The sequence below is a fragment of the Apostichopus japonicus genome, chromosome 14, assembly GCF_037975245.1.
Source record: "Apostichopus japonicus isolate 1M-3 chromosome 14, ASM3797524v1, whole genome shotgun sequence".
NCBI lineage: Eukaryota > Metazoa > Echinodermata > Holothuroidea > Aspidochirotida > Stichopodidae > Apostichopus > Apostichopus japonicus.
In genome coordinates this window covers 6,919,695-6,932,880 of record NC_092574.1, presented here as the reverse complement: position 1 = coordinate 6,932,880, position 13,186 = coordinate 6,919,695, and the positions used below count along the sequence as shown (strand labels likewise).

General features: G+C 38.3%; 1 protein-coding gene and 1 non-coding gene across 11 annotated transcripts in view; one reads left to right on the top strand and one right to left on the bottom strand.

The window, feature by feature from the left end:
- Window positions 1-9,298, bottom strand: part of LOC139980225 (C-Jun-amino-terminal kinase-interacting protein 4-like) — a 51,436-nt gene extending 42,138 nt beyond the window's left edge. For all 10 annotated transcript variants that reach the window (XM_071991734.1, XM_071991738.1, XM_071991736.1 and 7 more), the window contains exons 1-4: window positions 8,871-9,298; window positions 4,315-4,650; window positions 3,750-3,870; window positions 1,093-1,163 (exon numbers count right to left, since the gene is read on the bottom strand). In XM_071991734.1, the coding sequence (XP_071847835.1) occupies window positions 1,093-1,163; window positions 3,750-3,870; window positions 4,315-4,623 (501 nt within the window). In that variant the 5' untranslated portion in view covers window positions 4,624-4,650; window positions 8,871-9,298. The remainder of the gene's footprint in view (window positions 1-1,092; window positions 1,164-3,749; window positions 3,871-4,314; window positions 4,651-8,870) is intronic.
- Window positions 360-495, top strand: LOC139980411 (U11 spliceosomal RNA). Its single transcript, XR_011797561.1, has one exon. It is a non-coding gene; the product is annotated as a U11 spliceosomal RNA (small nuclear RNA).
- Window positions 9,299-13,186: the final 3,888 nt, after the last annotated feature.

The window sequence follows — 13,186 nt, the reverse complement described above, 5'->3', positions numbered from 1 at the left end:
TTTAATACCCAAGACATTGAGAAAAAGATACAAAGTATTGAAAAAAGGTACTTTTTGATGCTGAATTCATTATTAGACTTTGCTACAATCACTATCACATAGTGATGACTTCCAAAATAATAATACTGCTATTTTCTTGAGTTATTTGGCTAAAATGGCAAGTAAAAACTATCACAAGTATGTTGCTATCAATAATTAATCAAAGTTTAGTAAGAAAATTTGCATACAGCAAATAACTAATCTATAAAAGGATTTTGATGAAGATATATGACATAAAACAAAGGAAATTTCACTACTAATGATCTGCTGATGAAAAGGTTAATATATATTATACACAGGCCCATAATGAACTCTATTATTAAAAGGGCCTTGATCTACCTGCATGATCTACATGACATCCTAATTGGGTGTTATGTATGGAATCACCAGCAAGAGATTTCAAAGGCATAATATTTGTATCCTGGGCTGATGGCTTCCACTTGAACCATCACTCACAATATCTAACTAAAAACAGCAATTTAAAACTTCTTTAATTTGTATCTTTGTGTTCTTGTTAAGCGTGAAACGTCAGGACTTTATTCTGTTATCGAGAGGTATTCAAATAGACAGTTTCATATAGCTCTGTCGTCGAGAGGTATTCAATGAGACAGTTCATATAGCTCTGTCGTCGAGAGGTATTCAATTAGACGGTTTCATATAGCTGTCGTCGAGATGTATTCAATTAGACAGTTTCGTATAGCTCTGAATGCGGTAAAATGTATTCATGAGGGCAGTATACTACCCTCTGTGTTGGCTTTCTTGCAAAATTACGTGTAACTTTTTTATTTAACCTTTGCTGAATTACAATAGAATGGTCAGTTGATAAGTCCAAATCGAATAGCACTTGAAAATTAAGCGTGATGTTAGGTGGAGGAGATCAATCACTGAGACTGTCCGATACAGTCTCTGAGGTTTTTTTGTCCTGGATGATTCACTTCAGAAATGAAATAAATTTAAACTCTTTCATAGTTGAATTTAAGCTTGTACTCCTGTACCTCTTTGAGGTAACTAATGTATCTTGCACTGTATACATCGACAAGACAACTCACTTACCTCATTATGTCTCTTTTGCAATGCTTGATATTCCTTCTTCATATCCAATTCCCGATACTCGTGTCTTGAAACTGTTACAGTGGGAAAGAAAAGCATTATGTAAAGACCATGGGTTACTATTGGTTTAATTGAGAGAGGGGGCTAGTGTACTGTTTACACTATGAAGGTCTAAGATCTTGTATATAGTCTCTGTTCTTTTCAGATAAACAGTACTCCAGTAAATTGCTATCAAACCAACCTTGAACAGAGATCATGTATAGTTTGGTTTCTGAGGGACTCTTAATAACTCACTTCAAAATCCTATTATTATCATACAGTTACAGTCTTGATGTAAGGGGACTGGGGTTGAGAGTGGATCAAGTTGGATCAAGTGGATCAGGTTGGATCAAGTAAGTTTGGTTTTTGTACTCAGGCTCTTATCTTGGTTGACATATTTTATAAAGGTCTTTATTGTCCATTTTCAACTCTTTTCTTGGGGGGGGGGGGGATTTTCAACAGTGTGTTTGAAATTATTTTGGAAATAATGGGTGTCATCCTTTGCCAGGGAGATGGGTGGAGGGGGTGGGGGAGGTTGCAAAGTGGAAATGCAGCAGTGGTTGTTATTATTTGGTAATACCATGGATCTACATAGTCCATAGAAAGTAGTCAGGTTCTTTTTGTTTTGTTTTTATATATTAGTGTTACATATGGAGTTGTCAATATTGCTTTACTATTGAAGGAAAGTTGTAAATTGCCTGCAAACTATCAATTTAAGGGATAAGGATGATAGAAAGGGAGGGAGGGGGAAGAATAATTGTAATACTGTATATGCACTTTGTCATTGGGGGGTGGGGGTGGGGGAGGGCACATTATTGTGCCTGTGGTGATCCCATGCCCAAGGCATACATCACTGAACTAGCACTATGGGACAAAGTATATGTTAGGGTACCAAGGGTCAAAAAAGAAAAATGCTGGTTGCATTCTTAGTCATTCAAAGCTTGTACCTTTTTTTTTTGCTCTCTTTTTTGTCTTTGATCTGTCTTGTATTAACATATTGTTTACTTTTAAATTTTGAGTACAACACATCTGTTTTTGCCAGCTGTCATTCGCTTTGTCTAAACTTTCTTCCAAAGATTGCAATAAATCCAATAAATCCAATAACATTCATTTGGATTACCCACGATTAGTTTTAAATACTAAGTCTGTAAGATTTACTGGTGCCACATTTTGGAATACTCTCGAACCCAAACTTAAAAAATCACCAACCTTATCAATATTCATAAATCAACTGAAGCTATATTTGTTAAAAAATGATTTGTAATTTATGCGTTAAAGTTATCACATTTAATAATGCTACTTGTGCTTCCAGTTTGGGAAGTGGGGGAGGGGGGGGGGTGTAGCTAGCGTATTGTATTTAATTTTTTCATGGTGAATCTGCACTTTATGAGTGTACAAGCGTAGCTTTTTCAGATTTTCCATGCTTTTTTTCTTTCTTTGACATTGGTATTATACATTATTGTGAATGTAATTGTAAAAAAGAAAAAAAGTGAAATAAACGAAACGAAACACACTATATACAATGTAAATTGCACAGGAAAAGGTGATCATCTTTGACTCTGAACGGCAACAACGGTTGTCTCTAATTTTTCCATGGTTCTTTCCGATGATTTCGTTTCCTTTTTTTGTGACCATACCTCATGCACAAATATTTGTAAAATGCTGTTAACTTACAAAACACAACAATAAACTACATATAATTAACAAAAGCAGGTCGTGCAAGACTGCACAATACCAATAGGTTACCACGACAACAGGTTAAACAAAGAAGAGGGTTGGGTGAACTATGACTATTTCCTGTGTTATGTGGCACTACTCAAAGTGAACTATGACTAGTTCTTGTGTTATGTGGCACTGCTCAAAATTATGGGGTTGTAAGCAATGAATATGCAAAAGGATGGATTTTAAAGTGATTTCTGTCTAAATGTTAAGCTGCGCTGTTGTCATATTTCACGGAGGGCAGCCTGCGTTTTTGTGGCAAACATGAGCAAACACCCAATCCTCAGATTAGGAGTTATTACACCATCAATAATCTATGAGTCAACATTGGAACACAACCTACAGTAGAGAATTTTTTGCCCAATTCTCATTACATATTGTCCTAAATTATTAATTGCTTATATGTACTGTGTTGAAAAATTTCATGTCAGTCATAAGTCTCCCTCCCCCCCCTTCCTTCCATAATCATGAAATGTTTTACAAAAAAAAATCTTAAATCACTAAAACCGCAAAGGTTATTGCTTTTGAGAATTACAGATCATGATAATTATCTATATTCTACTCAAAATGTAAAATGTTCCCTTGACAACTAATTTTTCAAATTCTTCACATTTCGCAATGAAGTCACTCCCACCTCCCCCCCCCCCTCAAAACCCCCTTCCATGTCACTGTCCAAATCCTGATCCTTCTACATCTACCATTCTGAAGTTCGAATGCACTCATTTACTTTAAGGCAATATTGTACTCTTTTCTCCTGAGCCTAGAGAGTGCTTGCCCGATTCTAATTGATTTAAGATGTACCTCTCAAAATACATTTTTTTATTGTCTTCGAGCTCAACGATCCCAACAATATTATCACCTAATTAAAGCATTAATTGTTAACGAGCACTGATTAAACTTACTTTGATCGTTGAAATTCTTTAACTTGAGCGTCTGTTGTTTCTGATTCATCTCCACTGCTTCAAGTCTGTTCTGTAATGCTCTCTTCTCTTGGTCGTTTACATCTTCGTATTCTAAATATTTCTGTAAAAGAAAATACATCAGATATATACGACAGGTCTGGGTGACATTACCAAAACAGGTTGTTTTAAGTAGTCACAATTTTAAATTCTACCCCCCCCACCTTTTCTTTGGGGGGGGGCAATATCTTTACAAAAACAAAACCCTCTTCACATCAACAACAACAAATTCTGGTCAGGTGGCAAGGAACTCTCCATTACACATATATATCCGACCTGAAGCCAATAGTGAGAAAACATGTCCAACACTCATTAATTAACATGTCAAACACTCATTAATTAACATGTCCAATGTTCACTCATTAATTAAAAATTTTCAAAAACTCATTAATTAACATGTCGAAAACACATTAATTAACATGTCAAACACTCATTAATTAACATGTCGAAAACTCATTAATTAACACGTCAAACACTCATTTAATTAACAAGTGCTTCAATCACTGACCTGTTCAGCCTGCCTTCTAAGTTGCTTCTCTCTCTCGTACTGTGTTATCAGTTGTTCGTTGTCATCCTTTAACAACTCCAGTTCCACTTTACTCTCCTGGTTTTCAGCTACCTCTTGGTCGAGACCCTCCAGCAGACTCACTACCAGCGGCATCAGTTCTTTCACGACGTCTTCGTCGTACAATTTAATCATCTTCTCGAACTCTCGGTAGATGCTCGAAGCCAGGCTCTGAACCCTCTCCGACATCACCCCTTGCACCGACTCTTCCCCGCTACCGTAAACAATTTCGTTCTCCATCATGTCCTCCATTAAGACTCCTTTCAACTGTTCAAATTACTAGTCAGGAAATGAAAAAGCAGAAAGGTTATTTGGTAAAATTCCCCATGATATTGGGATCATCATCCAGAGAATGCAAAATTATCCCATTAAAAGTCATCTGATCTACTACGTACATTTATACAGTCATGTTTTCTGTGAGGAAGAATTATTCAATAAATCCTCAATCTATCTCCTGATATCATCCAAAAAAACCAAAAAGAATCTCAAAATAAGTAAAACAGGAAAGATCCTCACACGTCACTGCTGTAGCTCTGTATATGTTACAATATTGCTAAAAGCTAACATAGTAACATGTACAGTAACAATGTTTTCAACCGAACGCTCTTGCCTGTCTGTGTCAGGACAATGTTACTGTACCGAAGCAACTGATAAGTTTCAGTTTCCTTGAGTAGCACTGCTAATCTGCTATGTGTAATCCTTGCCTTATCTCCACATCTTACCGTTAGTACTAGTGTTAAAACGGGTACAAAAATCGGGAACCGGGTCCCCGAGAGCCATGACCCGTCGGGTATCCGGGTACCCAGGAAAAAATGTTTACCCTCGTGTATCGTGAGGAAATTACATACTGGATGCTATAATAAATTAATTATATTCTCCACTGATAATGTGTTCATGTTCAAATAGGTGTAAGGTTTAAGGGACCACACAACCTTCCTCAATAATTTCTATTTGCTTTTGTTTCTTTCATTAACTTGTTAATAACTTCATGTATATATTTAACATCACAACTATCATCGCACTGCCACTGCTGCTTATGTTTGCTCTCCACCTCTATTAGATCAGACCATATAAATATCCAATTTAGCTCTTAAACAGTTTTCACTTCTACTAGATCTATTATGCAGGCCCATAGCCGCGAGATTGCGCGATATGCGCAATTTGATTGCATTTGGAACGTTTAGTTAAAAGCCACTTGCGATTATTATTTTTTAGTTATCCCGAAAAAATTGCTTTCCAGCTAAAATGCTCCATTACTTATGCAGCTCGTGGTCAGTCAATTCGTTAAATAATAATATCTCTGTACCCATGATCTATAAGAATGGTTTAATATCGTTCATCAAATGCCTGTTACTTATGTACATGTTGTAGTTACAGGTCAGTGTTGAAACCATTCTACATGAATCTTATCTCAGAGTACAATGTCACTTTCAAATCACTTCAAATATTACACACATGACACATGTATATCTTAATACATAATCAAGACATAAGTCTTTTATCTACATACAGTAGTCTTTGAGGTACAAAGTGTAACCTCAAGTTTTGTCAGAGATGCAAAGCTCTATCAGTGTTAGGATAAGCAGCATTTATAGTGAGTCACCAGGTGAATAAATGATGCCACAATGCCATCTTTCATTAAATCCTTTATACCATGCAGTACAGTATACGTACATGTACTGTGACTTCAAGTGTTCATTTGGATATGCTCATGAAAGACTGTATTTATCAGACTGTCACAATTTTTGGCCTCAATAAATATATTACAGAGTACAATCTATCACAAACCCTATTAAAGTAGAAAAGTCCCCAAAAATGACAAGTTTGTTTTAATATGTACTTGCCATTAAAAGTAAGGCAATGTAATTGTTCGTATATTTAATAACGTGCCAACATTCGTATTAAGGTCATAGCAAGCAAACGTTTTAATTTACTTCATGACTTCAGTCAAGTTTAGACAAACCAACTACTGTGCAAGAAGTACAAGTTTGCATTGACTATGCTGATGGGTGGTTAGAAGAATGTTATCAGATTTAATTAATAAGCTGTATTGATTTTAACTCTAAAGTTAATAATTAAATCCTTCAAACTATTCATATCTGGTATATTTCTTTGGCATTCAATGTTGCTGTCTGTTTATTAAATAGGTCCTCAGTACCGACCCCAAATTGATTACTTTCTGGAAGTTTCTGACTCTCCTAATTATCCAGGAATGTGCAATTGTACAATTCAATGTATAATTAATAAAGAATGCCTTGAAGAGGTGGCAGAACACTGACTTTTGATCATTGAGCATGGGTGACAATGATTTGACTCACAAGGGAGCAATTAAGATGACCTATGAACAGGGGCGTAGCGAAGGGGTTTTTGTTGGGGGGGGTGTGGAGAATTTGATTTGCCGACGGATCTGGAATTGGTGACTGAAATGGGGGAGGGGTCTAAGAGGAGGGGGTGTCCCCCTCCCCTTTTGAAAATTTTTAGTTTTGAAACGTCCTTAGATGCAATCTGGTGCATATTTTAAGTCAAATTTGATTTGCCGACGGATCTGGAAGTGGTGACTGAAATGGGGTAGGGGGTCTCCCCCTCCCCTTTGGAAAATTTTTAGTTTTGAAACGTCGTTAGATGCAATCTGGTGCATATTTTAAATCAAATTTGATTTGCCGACGGATCTGGAAGTGGTGACTGAAATGGGGGAGGGGTCTAAGTGTAAGGGGTCTACCCCTCCCCTTTGGAAAATTTTTAGTTTTGAAACGTCCTTAGATGCAATCTGGTGCATATTTTAAGTCAAACTGGGCACGGAAGAAGGTCCCGTTCTCCTTTTCTCTATTCAGCTTTCCTTCTTTCTTCCCCTTCCGCTCTCTTCACCTTTTCTCCTTTTGCCGACAGACCCAAAATTTTCCGACAGCGACCAAATTATTGGGGGGTGTGACACCCCCCCACACCCCCCCCCCGCTTCCTACGCCCCTGCCTATGAATAGACCTGGAGTTTCTTTGCACAACCATTTGTTACCACAACTCATATATTCTGATATTGACTGTTTAGAGAGAAGTATATCAAATTATAACAAAATAAAAGTATTTGAGGACTTTCATGTTTCTAAATATTAGCTGTTACTAGAGTTTGCTGCACAGCAGGGTGAAGAGAAATATAAGCATGTGTTCTTCCTTATGGTAGTCAAGACAGGGATATGATGAATATTTATAACAGTATGCAATAACTAGTCTTTTGTTCCAAATGAATGTGTCACATAGGTTTATTATTATCCCAATCGTGCAAACATTGAGTGTGAACCTGATAACAATATGGGAAGTGTCTTATTTACAATTTCAATTGGAACTTTCATATATTTATCGACTAGGTCTCGATACAGTTTTGTAGTACCAGTTTTGTAGGCCTAAAGTAGTAGTTTTGAAGGACGGAGGGCTAAAACAGTGAGCTTTGTTTGGAAAGGTAGACTAGCAAACATCTTTATTAAACTTCTATTCCAATTATCATATTTATTAAACTTCTATTCCAATGATCATATCTTTATTAAACTTCTATTTCAATAATATGTCATGACCTGTAAAGTCACAAATGATGTTTTTCTTGCTATTGAACTGAAATTACGCCAAAATGATGATAGCAGACTTTGGCTTTGCAAACACACACAGAGCTCTGTTTAAATATCAAACCAGTTTACCAACCCCTCCATAACCTCCATAGCCCAATTACCATGGTCTATGCTAGGATTATTGTTACTTGTTAGGCAGTTCTATCCCCTTGGCTTGTGTGATTTGTGAAAGGCTTATTTACTACTAGTATATAGTAAAGGCTTCTTAATTGACGCACCCTCGTAATTGACACACCTTCAAATATTACTAGGAACGATACAGCAGGCCAGCTAAACTTTTTGCAGTCAAGCAGAATTACATATTTCATGAGCTTGAATCCATTCCAGCTATTTGCTGACCAAATTGTGTTTATCTTTATATATGCTTTTAATACCCTCCCCCCCAGTTTTGCAGGTTTTTTGGTCATTTGCAAATCTTGCACCCTAAAAGTAACCAACATTACATCAATGTGATACCACTACTCTCTGGGACCTGACCTGTCTGAGCTTAGAGGCTCAGAGCATAGCAAACAGCATCCAAAGTCAATGGATGTATACTAAGGCCTACACTACAGTAAGCTTATCGACAAATGTGTCAATTTAGAGGTATGAAAGAACTTGACACGGCAAACATTTTGTGGTCAAATTCTGCTTAATTGTACAGTGCATAAGCACAGAACCTTAAATATTTTGGGATCATTACATTTCTGAGGAACTTCACATATGAAAAACACAAACAGTTGAGTGATTTGAATTTTTCCTTGACAAACATCTTTGATCAAATCCTTAAGTGCATCAATTAATATGACTTATGAGCCCACCAAGCGCCTACTAGTAGTTGCTTTTAGCCTACTCTTCTCTTACATAAATAATAAACACAATTAAATTAATGATTGATCTTCTTACCTTCAGGTAAATAGATGGACACCTCTACCAAGTTAATACAAAGCTGGGCAATCAAAGTAGTATCACGTATGCCAATACTAGGCTAGGCCTATGTATGTGGCCGTACTCAGCTGAGGTACAGGGTGAAGAGCCTAATGTTATATTATTATGTTTACTTCAATGTTAGGATATTAAAAAGGAACCCTCCAGACGGAGTTGCAGATTGCAAATACTGTAAAATCACTAAAATTGTCGCATTCGTAAAAGATTTATAAAGTGATCAAGATGCAAATATTCCAAAAGAATACAAAGAAGAACGATCGGTTATGTTCTCAGTCCGTCTGAAGTGATTCAAGCGTGATTCATACGCTAGACGGATGGCAGAGGGCAGTTGAACATACGAGCCCTTGCTCCATTTTTAGCAAACAAATCAGACAGTTTGGCAAATTATGCATAGCGCTGTGCCACTGTATTGTGTGGGTTCAGTACGATACTGCAATGCACTTCACACAGATCGTATGCATCATACATGATGACGTAACGAGGATGGGCAGTCTAGTACTTTTACAACAAACAATTTAGGTGAATTCCCTCAATAAAGGGGCGCGGTACATGCAGAGGACACAGTGGTTCATATCTCTAAAGGTCGATTAGTTTGCTGAAGCAAAGGCCATCCAAGTGGGGAGGGGAGGGGGGGGGGGGGGGAGAACACATCAGGCACTAAGCATGGCTTAATGGTATGGGTGGACTAGGATGAAGTTAATGGGCGTAGACACAATTAAGGCATAGCCTCGGAGGGGACAGCTGGGGTGTATGCGTTTCCCTTAGTTTGTTTTAAATTATGAATGCACTAGTTTAGTTGGATCCTATACAAAATCAAGTAAAACGATCAAACACCGATATTATTCAGAACAGGGGCGTATCCAGGGGGGGGGCGCAACAGGCGCGCGCCCCCCCTATTGGCCGTCACCAAAAAAAAGAAAAAAAAAAAAAAAAATTGATGACGACCTTTATGTGAGATGTCGGTGATCGCTCAACCCCCCCCCCCCCTCCCGTATGCTTTATTTTTTGTTTGCCAAAAAAAGGTTCTGGCGAAGTTCGGCGGCATAATAGTTTTAGAAACATAGATGGTAATTGTGTTGGTATTATCACTATAAACACTAAATGACATGCCAGCCATACTAAATTGTGCATTTTGTGTCCATATTTACTGGAAATGTTGCTTATTATTAAGGTCGAAAAATGGATCACATATGGCCATGGGCGGCGATCCTGGGTGGAGGGGGGATATATCCCCCCATGAAAATGGGTGGAGGGGATGTAATGCACCATATCCCCCCCCCCCCACCAAATGCCACGGATAAGAATATTTTCATGCCTACATTTATGCATCTTCGTTAATGTACGGCTCTTTTTTAGCTTCATTTCTCGCCTACCATAAACGCAGTGCGATCTTTTCAAATAAAGCGTCTTTATAAAGCAAAAATAGTTGACTGTAGGCTTCATTGGCCCTATAACAACAAAATGTATTATTGCGCCCACGGTATTGATATAGTACATATATGCACCCTCATAGTATTCATATAGGCCCTATAGTAGGCCTACACACGTACATGTTCCCTCGAACAGCTGAGAATCTCATGTAACCAGGGTAATGCTTAATACACGTTTCACCTGGATGCCCTAGCAATCGGTACCTAGGAATGTAACTATGTGTAATTGTGTATTGCATGTGTATAGGCCTATAATAGCCTGCATGAGGCCATTTTCTTCATCGAATAATATAACAGAGCTCTCGAACATTCTAACGTTGGGCCTGAAACAAGATTGACAGGGGCAATTTTCCCAAAATAACACCCGAAATTAAAAAAAAAAGTATTTTGGATCCTGATTATGAGATATTTCGGACATGACATCCCTATTTTAAAGTTGGGTATATGCCGCTTGGAAACCTCGGGAAGTGCCGTTTCCGGCCATCTAGAGGGTTTGTTAATCCCAAAATTTTCTTGTACGCTTCGCGCCAACTCATGGTGGCGCTACGCTTAGATAGTCAACAAGGTCATATCCCCCCCCCCCCCCACTCGGAAGTACGGATCGCCGCCCATGCATATGACACCATTTTGCATTTCAGCCCTTCTTTGAAAGCAAAAATTGTACACCCCTCCCCTTAGACCCATCCCCAAGGACGGCGATCATTCATGCCTGGCGCCCCCCTATTGGAAAATCCTGGATACGCCCCTGCAGAATGTGGTAATATCGTTATACGCGTCATACAAGGTCGTCAGTATTGGCCCGAAATATGCTATAAAGTGAGATCGTGGTCACTCTTGCTCGAATAACACTAAGTATTTACTGTCACTATTAAAAGTAGTTATGCACATTGGGATTTACAGTTGTGTATTTTAACAAATGTCTCAATCGATATATGACTCACTTTGAGGATTAGAGCTAGCCACTTCATGTCGTGTAAGAGGAGATATGGGGTTGCAATTTTGTTCAAGATTAACGTCCAGACAGCCGAAGTCTTTTACTTAAATAATAATGATGATGCTAAGTTTTAAGTTTCACGGAACATATTACAAACACGATATGACCAGACACAAAACATAACGTGGAAAGCATGATTCATCTATGATATTGCCAAAATCGTTTATACGGTTCTGGATATTGTACACTGATTAATTACAGGTACCAACATTAGATGTGTTTCGTGGCTACGCATGGAGTTCAAAGAGAGGGGCAAAACAGCAGTGATGTAGTACTCGCATGCAGTGAATTACTCGGTACTCTAGTAGCCTACTCGCGAGTACCTATTCGCAAGTACTCGTTCGGACGCTAAAGTATTTGTACACGTCATTCAATACTCGGACACATATGCTAAAGTATTCGTATACTTTGTACTCCATTTAAAGTACAGGAGGAGTACTTATGTAAAGTAAAACGTTTCGTAAAACTAACATGACGAATCCGCATCAGTTTTCGATCCTTTAGCATTTCATTGTGCTAGGCCTACTCCAGTGGTGTAGCCAGCATTCTTTTGTTGAACAATTGAACATTTTTCAGAAAAAAAAATGTTAAATTGACGAGATCTCAAGTTGTCAATTAAACATTTTGCAGAAAAATGTTCAATTGCTCAGTTAAAGCAACTGAGCAATCCATCATTTTTCTGATTTTTGATATTATCTTGTTATCTAAACAATTTAATGAAAAATGTTGACTTATTGTGGCAAAGTTTTCTTATGTTGATGGCACTTTTAAGCTTCCGTATGAAGGTCTTGAATTGTCAATTTTTTTGGTCTGGGTTGAAACCTGTAAGTGTTCTATAGTTCTGCTGTGTTATAAAATATGCGCGCGACATTTGTTTGTGAATTTTGTCTCATTTTGTAATTATTCTACTATTTTGGGGATTACTATGCTCCTGTCGTGGTGAAGTCGAATCTCAAAAACGATGATAGGAGAGGAATTGGGTTTGCTGCATTAATCAGTTTTTATTTATGATTGTGTATGTGAATTGGAAGGTACACAAGTTTACCGGGGTTCCATGTACTTTGTTAATTCGTCTCTCGTATGGTGCTTGGACTCGACCGACAACCACGCATCCTACGAGACCTTCTTGTGCGTGTTGCTGTTCCACCCCTAACCTCTAACCCTATACACATTCATCATAGTACATTTAAATGTGATCGTACTTCGTCTGCAGCCACCACATTGCTGAATCCAATTCCATCACCAGCCACAGCATGCAACTCACACACAAGACTAAGGGTCACATCACTTGCACAACCACTAATGTCATCATATCTGATCTCTTGTAGAGTTTGCGGCATCCAGTATGTTGGCGAAACCAAAACCACCCTCAAGAAGCGATTATATATGGTCACAGATCCACAGTCAACAACATGAAGACTGAGACCCCGGTTTGAGAACACTTCAACCTTCCCAACCATATCATTAATGACATGTCCCATACAGGGGATTGAAACCTTAGGTAGCCGCCCTGACCTAATACGAATCAGCAGAGAGAGAGACTGTGGATGCAACGCCTTCGCACAATTCAACCACATGGGCTCAACATTCAGGAAGGACATGACTATCTTTTCTTTTGTCCCCCCCCCCACCTCCATCTCCCCTTCCCCCTCCTGTCACTCCTCTACTCATAGCTCTCTTCCACCCTTTTTTCTCCACACCTTTCTGTCTTTGTCCTTCAGTAGTTTATTCCCTGCCCCCTTCCCTTAATCCTCTTTCTGTCCCTCTACTGTTTATCTCCTATACCTCTCCTCTTCCCCTGTTTCTATCTTCTCTCCATCCTTTGTCTTACATCCCCTTACACCTATCTC